At 36.2% G+C, this 15122-nt stretch overlaps 2 protein-coding genes across 7 annotated transcripts in view; one reads left to right on the top strand and one right to left on the bottom strand.

Annotated features, from left to right (window-relative positions):
* Positions 1–12313, bottom strand: part of LOC117434459 (leucine-rich repeat-containing protein 56) — a 41094-nt gene extending 28781 nt beyond the window's left edge. Inside the window, exons 1-6 of one of the 4 annotated variants that reach the window (XM_059002875.1) lie at positions 12211–12313; positions 10420–10588; positions 6108–6195; positions 4800–4860; positions 2376–2472; positions 484–681 (exon numbers count right to left, since the gene is read on the bottom strand). In XM_059002875.1, the coding sequence (XP_058858858.1) occupies positions 484–681; positions 2376–2472; positions 4800–4860; positions 6108–6195; positions 10420–10569 (594 nt within the window). In that variant the 5' untranslated portion in view covers positions 10570–10588; positions 12211–12313. Of the gene's footprint in view, positions 1–483; positions 682–2375; positions 2473–3902; positions 4202–4799; positions 4861–6107; positions 6196–10419; positions 10589–11950; positions 12161–12210 lie in introns of those variants that run through there. The other 3 variants (XM_059002877.1, XM_059002876.1, XM_059002878.1) reach the window with 3 other exon arrangements.
* Positions 12314–13941: 1628 nt separating this feature from the next.
* Positions 13942–15122, top strand: part of LOC117434435 (GTPase HRas) — a 40609-nt gene continuing 39428 nt past the window's right edge. For 2 of the 3 annotated variants that reach the window (XM_034056980.3, XM_059002874.1), the window contains exon 1: positions 13942–14167. The gene's annotated coding sequence lies outside the window, so the exon portion shown is untranslated. The remainder of the gene's footprint in view (positions 14168–15122) is intronic. The other variant, XM_034056979.3, reaches the window with a different exon arrangement.

Raw genomic sequence — 15122 nt, 5'->3', positions numbered from 1 at the left:
GAATCCTGGGGTAGGGCCAGGGAGAGCCACCGGCTTTACGCAGCACACAAGGGGACTTAATCAGAACCTAGGCTAAGAAAGAATTATACACTTAAAATACACACAAAATTATTTCAAATTTCAATAAGAGAAAAAAAGTGAATATATCAACTTAACTCCTTAGTTTTGACTAAATGTCCGAGCTCACTCCTTCCTCAGGCAGACTGAAAGAAAAATGGTGCTGATCCCTATGCGACAGTCGTATTTATCTCCTGGGGGCGGAGACAACACCTGATGCAGACAGGGCTTTAAAGGAGCAGCTTTGATATAAGTGCTGCGGTAATTTGGGCTATAAAAGATATATCCCATTCGGTAATGGTTACATTTCATACTTGCTAGGATATGTAACGTAGTAATGGGACATGGCTTGTTTATTATCTATGTCAAAGCAGGGATATCTATTGGGAAACCATGACATTGAAAGATGAGAGAATTATGAGTTACCTTTGTAGTGTATGGGTGAGGTCTCAAGCAGATAGGGTTGCCCTCCAAAGTGAGCATGCTCAGCTTGTCGCACAGTCCCAGGTACTGAACCTGTGTGATGTCATCTATATTGTTCCCCTCAAGGTCCAGAATCTCTAAATGATCCAGCATGCTAACCTGACTCATGTCCGAAATATCATTATAGGCCAGGTAGAGTTCCTATGGGAATGTAACAGTAATTAATTATACAGTCGCAGACAAAAATATTGGCACCCTATGCTTATTATAATTTAAAGTAACAGATTAAGGACAAACATTTAGTAAACTTTAAACTAAAACTTTTTAACATAACTAAAAGTACACAATTTCTAGAAATTAAACAAATAATATTTATCAAAAAACAAATTAACTTGTTTCATTTAAAGTGTTAACGACAAAAGTATTGGCACCCCTGCTTTTGTATTTCATGTGTCCTCCTTTTGCTTTTATTACGGCCTTCAGACGTTCATGATAAACCAGTATATTAAATCTTGTTGGTGAAATCTGGACCGATTCTGTCTTGCATATTTCCTTCAGCTCAGACAGATTGGATACTTGGCTACATCTTTTTTTCAGATCATTCCAAAGCATTTTTATTGGATTGAGATCTGTTGCTTATGAAGGCCATTCTAGAACTTTAACCTTTGTTTTCTTCAAGAACTACAGAGTTGACTTAGCCATATGCTTTTGGCCGTTGTTGTGTTGGAAGATTAACTGTCTGCCAATCAGCCTACGAGGGAATGGTATCATTGTACTGGTATCATTTTGTCTGGAACTGTAATTGCACCTTTGAGTGGATGTGACACTTCACAAACAGCTTGAAGCGTTAGCTAAGCTTTTAAACTGTTAACAATAATACATTATTGCTGGAGGTTGTTATTTTATTGTAGTTTAGCAGAGATAGGGTCAAAATATCCAATCTCTGCATGTAAACTGGTCACTGTTTCCCTCAATTTCAACTATGTGTGAATGTGGCTGGAATGCAGGAAACTGTGGATCTTTGATGGGTCAATACATTAATCAGTTGTTCAATCTGGTTAAATGATCCAGGTGAGGATAAAATGTAAAAAAGCCTAGTCAGGGGCAGTTGGCTGAAGGAGCAGTTTAAATGAGAAGCTATTCCAGCAGTGATGTAAACACAGTACTTGGTAAATAAGCTTCCCATCACAGATCTGTGAGCACACCTTGATCCTGACCTGAACCCCCCGGCCATTTAGTCCTGGGCCTCTCTCAAGCACAGACTGTAAATTGTGCTTTGTATGGTGGTTTTGAGCCTGCCAAACACATTTCACTTGTGACCTGAGCCAAGTTCGAACCCACGGCTCCAGAGGCATGGAATTAAACTGCTTTGCCACCAAGCCTTCTATTATTTTTACATAGCACATAGTGCCAACTGGTGGACAAACCTAAATATAAAGTAAAAACAGATTTTTGTGATAGTGTGACAAGTGATTGTAGCTAATAAAATAATCTAATACATATTACCTGTTGTGCACATACATTTGTTATATAGGTCTAACATGTCCAATATTAAAATACAATCTTGGTTAGTAAAAGTGTTTTTATTTTAAAACATGATATATGGTCCTCATTTGTCAAGACATCTCTGCAAGACATGCTTTCATGTAGTGTTGCACTTGTTTGAAAATAGATATCCTGAGACTTGGAAACTGAGAACTTTATTTAACCTATTGTAGTACCAGAGATGATGTTTTAAAATGAAAATGCATGTCTGATAAAAAACATGTGTTTCTTTCAAAACTGCATACTTGAGACCAATGTAGTAAATAGAAGTGCAAACAGGTAAGATTTATTGAATTATTTTTACTTTAAGAACTAGTAAAGACATTCTTATTTTTTTCATTTATAAATACCTTCAAAGAACAGAACGAGGGAATGCCATCTAAGTCTGACAGCCCACATCGAGCCATCCACAGCACCTGCAGGTGGGATAGTGTGGTTCCAAGATCCCTGAACAGACATTACAGTAACAGGCAGGGTTAGTTCTTGGTATTTAATGACTATTTTTACAGTACATATTCCCGCATCTGGACTTGCTTCTATGTCTTGTTATTTGGATATGGAGGAAAAACATCATGGGTCAAACATTTCAATTTAAGGGTTGTTTTGTAACATAACAAACTGTCTGTCTGGTGAACTGTCTTATGATAAGGTTCTGGTAGCATTGCTCTTTGTTTTTCATCATCAGTGTTCCCACAGCATTCCCACTGGATTAATAAAAGGAAGATAAATTAATACTGCAAGCTGGGAAGAAAAGTGTTCTTTTTTAGGGGTATTGCGTTCTGCCTTTTAGTAAAAATAACTTGGTAATAAAATTAAACAAACATCTTGCATGTTATGAGAATCAAGATGATGCTAGTTTATGGTTTAAGGTGAAAACCATACCATGTCTTCAAAGCAAGCACATGTACTGTACAAGTGAGAAACCTGCAATCTTTAACCTTGATTTCACATGGTGTGCCCCAAACTGATTACATACAAATTACAACAAACTTTCATGTCATTTTCTAAACTATTCTAATTAAAAGGTAGGTGTGACAGTAATGACAGAGGTTGAGACTCAGAGACAGTTTAGAAGTTCAAAAATAAAGTTTTTAATACGTAAAAATACAAAATAAACCGGCACGAGGGCCAAACAAAAAGGTTTAAAAAACACAAACAATCAACACAAAAACAAAACGTACAAAAATACGGCTTCCAGGCTGGGCATTGCCTTCACTGGTTTGCAAAAACAAACAGAAAAACAGCACACACAAAAACACTCACTCACTCACTCTTTCTTTCTTTCTTTCTTTCTTTCTTTCTTTCTTTCTTTCTTTCTTTCTTTCTTTCTTTCTTTCTTTCTTTCTTTCTTTCTTTCTTTTAGAACTCTCTCCAAATGGGAGGCTGAGGCCTCCTTTTATGCCAGGTGGCTGGATGATAATTGAATAATTAATTAACTGATTGCTCCCACCTGACACAATCAACCTGGGCAGGGAGGAGAATTTAACTCCTTCCCTGCCAGTATTTCTAAGGGCAGAGCCCTGCTCTGCCACAGTAGGATAAATAGGGTATACGAAATTAGATAATTCTCTCACCCACATATCATTCATGTTTGTTTTGATTATATCCTTGATACTTATTTTTTTAAAAGTTTGAGCATGATTAATATAAATATTTACTAAAGGCATTCTGCATCATAAATGTGAGACTACACGGGAAAGAGTAAGACTAATCTGATTCCCTGTAATGAAAAAAAAAACAAAAAAACATCACTCATTGCTTCTCATTAGCAGCAGCAATTAACTAAAACATGCTGCATCACAACGCAATTGTCAATAGGGAAGCACGCACAGGTGTTGAAGGTAAGACTAATAATCAAATTAGTCTAAATCCCTTACCTTTAGTCTCACATTGATGCCACAAAAAGCCACTGTGGGGAACTAAAGATGATTTTGTGATGGTCTAGTTGAGCAGTGAACCATGCTGAGCTCAGACTTTTTAAAAATTATTGTAGCTAACAAAATAATTCCATAAAATTCTTCCTCCACGCACGGCCATTCAAATGTGGAGTTTAGAAAGAAACACAAGTTATAGCAAACATGTTTTTTTCATTTCAAAAGATGAAACCTAATACTACACCAGGTTAAAGAAACCGGTTTACAGGCCATGCTTTTAGACTGTCTTGTACTCCTTCAGTCATTTCACCTGAAGAGTGAAATTGTCCCCACCCCTTCACTGTCAGTCAATTTCCTGTCAGCTGCTTCCCCTATTGACTGACATGCTTCAGCCAGTAACATGCTTTGATCCAGAAGGCACTGCTGAGGTGAAATGACTCAGGAAGTGCAAGTGAAAACAGATAACCCAATAATAAGGCATAGAAACCAAGAGCTTCCTTTAACCTAAAGTAGTACCAGAAGTTTCAAAAGCACCCCACTTTGTCACAGTATATATAAATACAAGTAGCTTTCGTGTTAAGGCGGGATTGAATAGCAGTGATATAGAATTATGGGTAATCAGGATATGCAACAGGTGAATGGGTACTCCTGAAATGAATGAGTCGTTTTGATCCTAACCCCTTATCTCCAGAATCTGATATTCTCAATATAACTTGTACTAAATAATGTTAATACCAAGTTCCATGACAACCGGATTCATAGCTCTCCAGATATATTAGAACATGTAAGTGTAAGAAATGTTAACAGAAGGTTTACTGTTTAAGGGATTTGTAGTACTATTGGTACTGCAATAATAAAAATAAAAAATCAGTTTTGCAATATCTGAAGTTGGTATCTTACCTCACAGAGACAATCAAACTGTTGCTCATCTTCAGTTGCATCAGATTGGGTAAATAGGTACCTGTAAGATAATAGGCACTTTGTTTTAACATAAAGAAGACACTCAACAGACTCAATCATAGGTTCAACATGGCATTTATCCATACATTCTTTACATGCTTTTAAATCTTGATCACTACCATATACAATGAGCTACTGCTGAGGCTGACACTAAATATTTCATATGTGCATACAAATAGTGCCTACATATTTAAGTAGGACAAACAATGCTTTCATTTCTTGCATCCTGCAGCAGTTGTGAATTCTGACTTCACTGCATAAAACTCTAAAACATGGCATTTATATAGTGCTGTAGAATGTTGTCATATTTTGTTCCTGCTACAAGACAAGCCAATGACAAGGGTCTATAAGATGGGAAATTATTTGTTTTACTGTAGAAGTTGTTTCACCTTCAATGGTACTGTAATAGGGCATTTTTGCAGACTTGACTATTGTCACATTCTTAGTTTTTCCACGTGAATCGAATCCTATCTAGGCCAACTTGTGCAATTTTGCTAATTGACTTTGCATCCAATTATTTTAATATGTGTGTCATCCTTAAAGAATGCCAACTTTTATTATTTTTCATATCTCATAATGCTAAACAGCATATTGAATACTGAAGTTGTTTAAAAATTGTCTTAAAATCAGCCTACAAAGGATTCAATTCACATAGAAAAAATATGAATGTGTCAGTTGTCCCGTTCATTTTGGCAAATATATCCTATAGTAGTTCAATTAAAGGTGAAACAACTCCCATAGTAAATATTTCATTTTTGGCCGACACATGTAGGCAAAATGCCCATGTAAAGCTGAATGCAATATACACTATTGGGACATATGAATACATACAGCATTTCACTGTATTATGCATTGTTCTTCACTATCTTGTAAAGCGCTTTGTGATGGTGGTCCACTATGAAAGGCGCTATATAAAATAAAGATTGATTGACACTCCACTGCAGTAAAATAAAAAAAACATACATCTCAACCCCAGCCATTCTGCATTAAAATATAAAATACATTGCTACAGTTGTGTGACATCTAGACTTACTGGCCTGACAAAACAAAGACTGCACAATAAGCCACTCTCAACATAATTAGATGCAGCCACAAAACATTTAGAAACATAAAAAAATGCAATGAGTTGCTGTATTTCATATATACTTTAAATATGTGGTAGTACTGAAATGATGTTAAAATATTCAGCTACGCTAATCTAATTTGACAGGGTTTATGAAGCTGGCACTTCCAGAGCTGTGTTCTCACCGATATTTCCTAGGCTGTTTTCCCGCGTATCCACACACATCTCCAGAACCTTGACTAGTCGCAGATCATCAATGCCCGCCAGAGCTTGCTGGGGATGATTAATGTACATAGATGTAAGATCTTCACATAGCTAACACTTATCACATAACTTATCTCACACATATGCCATGACAGTGTGAGAGTTTTTCATGTAAAACAGAAAATGTGTTTGGGTGGTTTGTAATGCTTGTTTCGTGAACAAACTCAAAGCTTCATAGCATCCTTATGAAAGCTTATTACAGTAAAAGCATAGCAAAGTGCAATAGAGCATAGTTAAAGCATGCGTAAGCATTGTAAAGCCCAAGAGGTACGGTAAAGCATTAAAAAAAAAAACCATGACAAACCATGGTAAACTAGGGTAAATGCATACTATATCCATGGGAAAACTGAGGAATTTCTGTGCAAATTTACTGTGGTAAGCTTTATAAGGGTATCACCAGCATCAAAACATCTAAATTGTCAAAGTAAACATAACTACGCCATTTATAGTATGTTAGCTCCATCGTATCATAGATTAATCCATCATAGGTTAGGTGTGTTTGAAATTAGGATGTTTGGAAACATAAATCATGCAACTACATTACCTCAAACACCTAGCTTATTACTGTACATTATGTCTACAGAACAGCAAAACTATATAGTAATGGGTGCTAAGAGTACAACATAAATGTGCCAAAAAACATGTGGTCATGTTACCAGATTAGGAAACCAAAAAAAAAGTAATTTGTTTGATTGTTTGTTTGTTTATAATGCATGTATAGTAAATTGCAGCCTGGCCCTTGCAAAAGGAAAAACAACATTATGACATCAGTGTCGGTGAAAACTATAGCTTTTCTTTTTTCTTTTTTTTTTTGCAAATGGTTGATTTGTTGTTCTGCTTTATATGGTGAAGATTCCAAGTATTATAAAAAATAAAACACAGACTGCATCCTTTTTGGGGTCCTCATTCCATGTCTGTCACATTCTACATGGTGAATACGATAACTGCCTTGATTTAGCAGCAGTCTGCTTCCAGACTCTTATAGATGTTTTTGATTGCATTTGGCTGTAATCCGGTAAACTCTATTTTAGATATTTGAATCTTTAAGCTATTTCGTAATTATTAAGCGATTATTAAGCGATTATGAGGGCTCTTTGTATGTTTGTGCACTGGTGTTTTTTTGTTTATCTTAATAATAGCACAGTCACTCTGTAATCTTCACTCTCTCTCAAGCAATTGTGGAAAATTTTGAGGTAGTTTTGTGATGTGAAATAAAACCCAGACATTCAGAGGTGAAAGGCATAAGAGGCTAGTGAATAAACCAGCTGTGCCACTTAGCTCCATAAATTTAAAAAAAAAGACTTTCTTCATAATAGAGGAATATTCCATGACTGTTTATTAATATACCCCCATTTTTCAATTTGAAATGCCCAATTCAAATAATGCCTCATTGCTGTAACTGAAGCTCCAGCTAATAAACCCTGCAGGCAAAGGCCCAGCTTGGGAAGTCTACCCTAGACGGATGGTAAGGTGCATAAACGATTTTCCTCATTAACTATACAGAAGCGCCAATGCAGTGCTCCCTTTGGGCCCAAGATTGGCAACTCAGCTGAAGTTTCAATTCTTAAAATACATTTGCTTCCCTTCACTGAAATATATTTTACTGTCTACCATTCACTGAGCCTTTTGTCTCAACATAATCTCAATCAGACCAATGCAAAGTGCCAATAAATCAGTTCTCCCAGCAGCTTAATGGCCAGATACCACTCAATGTACTCAGCTGGCCTTAGTCACCTGAAAGCAATCTTACAGAAGTGGCTTGTGGCATGCCATAGAGGCCCCTGTGCCAGCTGATTTATAGGCTGCCTGAATGATCAAATGAAAGAGAACAAATCTGTCTTTTTTCCCAAAGCAAAAGGACAACAATGCTTCTCAAAAAGTGGGATCTAGTGCATATGATATTTAAAGATAGAGTGGTTTAAACTCCTGTTTGTTAATGTATTGTTATTGCCATGTATGTACAGTATATGTTACAGGTACGTACAGTATATGCATGGGTGAGTTATTCATCAAGGTGTACCTGCAATTACCCACAAATATAGGAGGTTAATGCAATCCAGATGGCATTAACACTAAAACCCCTTCTCTCTTGTACAAGGTAGCTCCTTTTGAATGGAAGGCTTATGATGCAGAATTATATGGTCCTTCGATAGAACCAACTTCACTCCTTTGGGGGGTTCCCCACTGATGATGGAAATATAATGAGGCTTGGGAACCCATTGATATGCAAAATAGTGAATTCTGGCCAACTCTGATATTTTAGATGGAAGAAATACCTAATAAAATAGCCCTCTGTGCTCAAATTGAAATGTGTGAACATAATAGTTATCAGTCCAGTATCATTGCTCCCTGTGAGAGACTCTTTCTGAAAAGGCAGACACATACCCAGCTTAAAGTATGAATATCAGAAGTGTGGAACTAGGCTGCCACAAGCAGACCCCAAAACATGCCCTGTCTGCACTCACATGGTGAAGCACTGCAAAATGCTGTTTGAACGCAATGATGTACAAGGATTATCATTCTCTCATTTGAATGTTGAACCAGACAATGTGAAGAGAACTGAATGTATGGGGTGTGAAGTAGATCACCCAGTTAAGTGGCTCATCTGGGAAACAACCTCTCTGTCTTGAAATATTAAACGGTTCAAGTTTAAAGCTGTCCCCCACACTTGCGATGCTCAGCACAGACCCAGTGGTGGCATTTACAGACCCAGACAGCAGAATCAGATATAGACTTTCAATCCTGGATGCAAACTGGACACTGTGATTAGACGACCATTGTTAAAAGTAACTGTTCAGGGCAATAATATTATAATGTTGTAAAACTCTGTACTGGTTTAGAAATCGTTAAAACATGCAGAAATATTATTGCAGAAATCTGTGTTAGCCTAAATGAACTTTCTACAAGAATACTGCCCTAATGTAATAACCCCGATGGAGCCCCTTTTCTAATGTCCCTTATCAGCATAACATCTTAACCCAGACAGGGGCCCCTCACTTGTAATTCTTATCTAAGACTGTACCAATACCTTCTTTGTACCAGAAGGATATGTTTTATCAAGCAAGGCTAAATGCTAACTTAAAGACAGGTTGGTTGTTTATTCTTGGTACCCCAAAAATATATTTTAAACTGAGGCAGGACTCACTGACAGAACAGGTGCTTTAATCTGGGGCACCTCATCTTTATAATCTTTATCTTAACAAAGTGATAGAACTGTGGTAATGGAGAAACATGTTATTAGCTTTAGAGATGACCTCATATATCCTGGGGTTAGAAAAATAAGGAAAGCCTGGTACTGCTTATTATTCATTTTAAAATATATTATTAATTTTAGAGATAAAGGCTATCTAAAAAGCCAGATATTTTAGGTTTAATTAAGACTTCTGACACACAAAGCAGAGAACAAGTCTTATAAATACTGGGGCAAAAGTGCTGGTTATTCATCAGTTGATTTTGGTAACACAGACTCCCTCTGGTCCACCTCCTGGAGATCTTCCTGCAAAGCTGACTGCTGGTGTTGTATTCAGAGCCTCGAGTTTGGACGACTGTCCTTTCTTTGTTCTGTTTAATATTTCAAGACAGAGAGGTTGTTATATTGTTTGCTTTAGGATAGTTTTGGGTGCTTTTAGACTGATTGAAAGTATGCATTGTAACCATATTGCTTTATAGTATTAATGCTGTTAGTTTGCACAGACACCGGACTGCCCGGATTGTCTATAAGCTCGGATTCGACATTGATCTGTGATCACTCGATCCATTTAAGAGTTAGTAAACCGAAAGAGTAAATATATACTCTGATTCATTAAACTTTGAATAAATAGAGTCTGTGTGATTATTCTTCATTGAAGGTTGTCTGGGTATGTGAAAATCTGTAAGCCAGTACACGAAGGATCCACTGTAGGAGTTTAAACCATCTATTTGTCCTCTTGTCATGCCTCCCCTGGTTCTCTTACAGAATAAAAGAAATGCTCAAACGTGACACCCGGTACTGTAAAATGCTCTAAAATGCTGCGGATTAACCAGGGTATCATTTGTTCAATGCATCCTCTAAGTAACTTATAAGTTTATCTTTAAATAGGCTGTAGATGTTGTAATGCTCCAGTGCATTTAAGTACCTACACTATAATTGAAAAACCAAACATCCACTTAACACCTACAATACACTGTTTAGGACTGATGAGGCAAAATGGTTTTAAAGAGATTTTTTAGAGACTAGAACAGTTTTGTGTTTACCAGCTTCTCAGGAGATAGATACTCATCCACTAGCAGCTCATTGTCTTCATATACATCCGGACTTGGGTTCATTACAGCTGATCCACTGAATTCTGTTACCCAGACTCTGGCTGTGCCTGGCCTCATGAGTGGGTCTTGATGAGACTCCATTGCACTGCTACAGCACCTGCTATTTGGGATATAAATGATGGTTGTGTTAGTGATTACTGATCAGTCACATTTACTATACAGCTGCTTGAATGTATTCTGTGGCAAAAATAATCTTGCATGTAACCAAATATAACAGAATTTATAAATTACTATATCATTGAAGGAAACCTGTGCATAAATCCGTCCTTCGGATGAGACGTAAAACTGAGGTCCTATTGTAAGTGACTCTGCAGCAGCAGCTGTGATGCATAGTTCACCCCCAAGTCTCTGTCAGCCGATTTGGATAAAAAGCATCTGCTAAATGACTATAATAATAATAATAATAATAATAATAATAATAATAATAATAATAATAATAATAATAATAATAATAACCATCATTTGATTGGATACTAGCTTTATTTTACTTACAGGAGAGATTTTTTCTACTGTAACACAATACAAATTATACTTCCAATTAATTCACAATTAAAAAATATTCGAACATTCATGTACCTTTTTAAAGAATATTAAAACATGAAAATCCGTTCATCCCAGCACTTTATTACATGAACAGATATATCTGATGCATAAATCAGGCTAGTCATTTGTATATGATCCATATTTGGATAATAAGCTATCTCTCTGTAGCTTACTTAAACCTCATTATTATCCATGCAGGATGAGGCTGTATATCGGCCTGTACTAACGTTTTTACCTAGAACTCATCCAATTGTGTAGAACCAGAATATGTGGTACATTGTCAGAATGTGGTACGCATACCCGTTTAACGCCAGAAAATGGTATACTGTTGCTGTGATTGACTACTGCACAAATCACTACGAACAGGCCAAACTGTAAATAGACCACCAAATCGTATATGTTTACAATGTTAGATAACACAATGTGTTGCTCATCAGTTAAAGTCACATACATTTGTTGAACTGTGAAAAAATATTATGTTAAAAATAACTTTAAGGGCCAAACTCAGTACATCGTACTGCGTTCAGATGGTCATTTCCTTTCGTAGCAGTACACGGCGTAGCACAAAATAATACCACACCCGGTTCAGCACATTTTTGCAGAAAATGATATTTAGATAGAAAGAGATTCCAGTTTTACACATTCCCACCCACCACATCACCATCTGTCCCGGTTGAGGCTCCCAGAAATGTGGTAGCCTTATATTTGCACAAGCAAGGAGTGCTGCTGTTGTATTAATATAAAGTTGCCAAGTGACCAATAATTAATAAACAATAGTGTACACAAGTTAGTTAAAATTAATTAAAAACATTATTATAACAATAGTAAAATACATAGCATTGCGTAGTAAGTAAACATAGCAAAAGCCCAGGCAAGCATGCTAAAATAACTGAAACAAATACTGTAGAAATGTATTTACCATGGTAAACGAAGCGTACCGGTAAGTTGCTATAACGTATTTGTGTTCCACTCAACAAAGTATTACGATCAACCATAAACATATGCATTTGCTTAATATTAAACAACATAGCATTTTTCACTAATTCTGTGACTTCTTAACCTTTATACTAAACTTCCTTTATACATTTATAATAAACTACAGTAACACAGCTTTTGTTCTTTTGCTGTTAATATTTTAAGAAAACACACTCAATGCAAATATAATTTAAATTTGCTTACCTTCAGAAAATAAATGACTCCTTCCTTATACATTTTATTCATCCAATAAAGACCCAAACGTAACTCGACAGTTTGGTTAGCAACGGGAGAGGAGCTTCCTGGAGACACAGCGGAATGCGAAAAGAATTATGGGAATTGTAGTTTATACGCCCAGACTCAATCAATCTTTGTTTTATATAGCGCCTTTCATAGTGGACCGCCATCACAAAGCGCTTTACAAGATGCAGTAACACCAAAATCTATAATACTTTAAATACAGAGAAGTGCATAATACATGATATACAGTAAAAAAAAAAAACAAAGAAACAAAAAAATCTAATACAATACAGTGAAAATGCATAATACATGAATTAGTAGCAACACCACAGCAGCTAATAGCAGATATCAGGCTTAAAGAGCATGGAAAGAAAGAGAGAACAGGTGGGTCTTGAGAGTTAATTTAAAGCGAACAACGGTGGGAGCGTCACGGACCAAAGCTGGTAGAGAGTTCCAAAGAGTCGGAGCCATGAAGCTAAAAGAGCGTTCTCCAAGTGTGGTACACTTGAGGGATCTTTACCGACAGTTTCCTTCACAAAAACCCAAACCCTACCCGTCCAACGATTGCAATGAACCTTGGCATGAACAGGCACAGGTAGTAAGTATACTGTATATAGAGCTGATGCTGATCTACTTATTCATGACAGTGTCACCTCGTTGGATCTTCTATCGAATGCTTGGGGTTTAATTGTCATTTTTAATTAAACAATACATTGCCATTTATTATTTATTATGTTATTATGTACACACATATAACACATGGTCTAATTTGAGCATACCGATAGCTCATGACATACATTTACATCTGTAGAGGGTGGTATCTTACTCACATATCAATACATGTTTGACATGGCAGCCTAGGCTTAAGAACGTCCCTCTTTTTTTGGTGTTCTTCTTCTTAATCTTACTTTTAAAACCGAGAACGCTCATCAAAAATTGCTACCTGTTTTTTTTTTTTTTGGATGAGAAAATACGTGTTTTGTAAAGTTACATTTTACTCCACTTGTAATAATCTGTTTTATGATAAATACAGACAGCTGGTGTTAACAAAAGGTATACTGTAGAACTAGGTACATTTTTTAAATAAAAAAGCAAAAGTTAAAAAAGGCAACTATCTGATGACTGCAAATTTTTACATTGAAGTAGCGTTTTCTTGCCGCTTTAAGTAAACTCTTAAATACACCTTTGTAAAATTGTTTTGCAAAGGTATTATTATTATTATTATTATTATTATTATTATTATTATTATTGATATTTCCTGGTGTAAATTCCGATAATGTTGTTGATATTAGTTTAAAAATAAATAATGTTGATTATATTCCATTATTTTAGTTCTACTATATATTTTTTAGAATTTTTTTCAAACTACTCTCTGTATAACCACGAAGATTAATTGTTGGGTTGTTTTAACTTGACCAAAACGCAAATAACGTTTGGTACATGTAGTAGATTTTGACAAGGTAGCAAAATGTGGCGCTTATACAGGTCATATTTTGCTACCGGTAGCAAATTTAGACGAAGTAGCAAAAATTGACATTACACAGGTAAAGTTGCCATGAGTGACACCCAGTTAGAAATTAATGCTTTGTACCCGCGTTTTATTTGGAAAAGCCCTGGCCAATCAAAACTCAAAGGAGCGCTGGTCTTAGCGGCTCGAGTGATGCGTTCATGGGGCGGGGATAAAGTGCAGCCTGGGCGTGGGATGCCTGCAGTATTTACATAGCATTGTAAGCAACGGGTTAATGAATGATCAGTCACTGGAACATTTCTGGGAAAAGTGCAAAAAAATGCAAAGTGATATGTGAAAAAAAACAGCAAAATATCGAAGATTAATAAAATACTCATTCAGCCGCTGGATTATTCCACTTGATTCCAGCTTCCAGTGGACTGCCTCTTTTTTACTGCTCAAGACTGCGGAGTGGTAAGTACATACTGCCCGTGCTTTTTCTGATTTACAGTCAAGACGACCCCAGTATCTGCGCTATTGTTGAAATAGAAACACTTCATGTGTAGCTATGAAGTTTAAATTAATGTACGAGTGAATGAATGAATGAATGTAGTGTTGCAATGGCAGTTAATTTTGCACTGGACATAAAAACAATACGGTATTCCTCTTCGCCTTATTTCCAAGTTGTTCGCAATGAAATACACAGTAGCCTATGGATGCTGTGGTATAGTATGAATCGTTTTGTCTAAAGCATTCGCTATGATATAACCAGCGTATTTTAAGAAGTCCAAATTGAAACTTTCTCTCACATAACCGTGTTTTGCTTGGATTGCAGTCGCACAGAAGCGAAAAGCTTCATTTGATTCAAATTACGTAGACATTTCATTAATTAACCATTTTAAGTTGTAGCCATTACTTGTTATATTTGAAAGAAACATTGTCTTTTTGATGTTGTTTTGTTATGCACTGAAGCGTTTCTTTGCTGACAGTCTGTATTTTCCTCCTGGTTGTTGCTCACACGACACACAGCACAGATCCAACGGGCTAGGGTGACGCCCCGGCAGAACAAAACCGAAACCTTTTAATTGGGAACACTGCGGAAGTTGCATTCCTGTACATTTAATTTGTTAAAAACAAACTCTTACATTTAATGTTTCAAAGCACTTTTTTTTTTATAAACGGTCAATATTATTATTTCCAATGTAAATACAAACAACGCTGATATTAAATAGCCTACATAATGTTGTTATTCAATCTTTCCAAACTGCTTGTACGTTTTTTCTCTTAATGATAACATGGTAATATGCAATTCATATTCAACAAAGAATGTATGTATTTTATAAACTGATTAAGCTTTTAGAAAAATACTATCTCTTTATCGTATTTTTTTCTATACGAAGCGACAGTATTGTACAAATGAGCTTGGCTG

Source organism: Acipenser ruthenus, chromosome 28 (genome assembly GCF_902713425.1).
Source record: "Acipenser ruthenus chromosome 28, fAciRut3.2 maternal haplotype, whole genome shotgun sequence".
In the NCBI taxonomy this organism is placed as follows: Eukaryota; Metazoa; Chordata; class Actinopteri; order Acipenseriformes; family Acipenseridae; genus Acipenser; species Acipenser ruthenus.
Note: the sequence above shows the minus strand (reverse complement) of the source record. Positions and strands in the feature narration are given on the sequence as shown.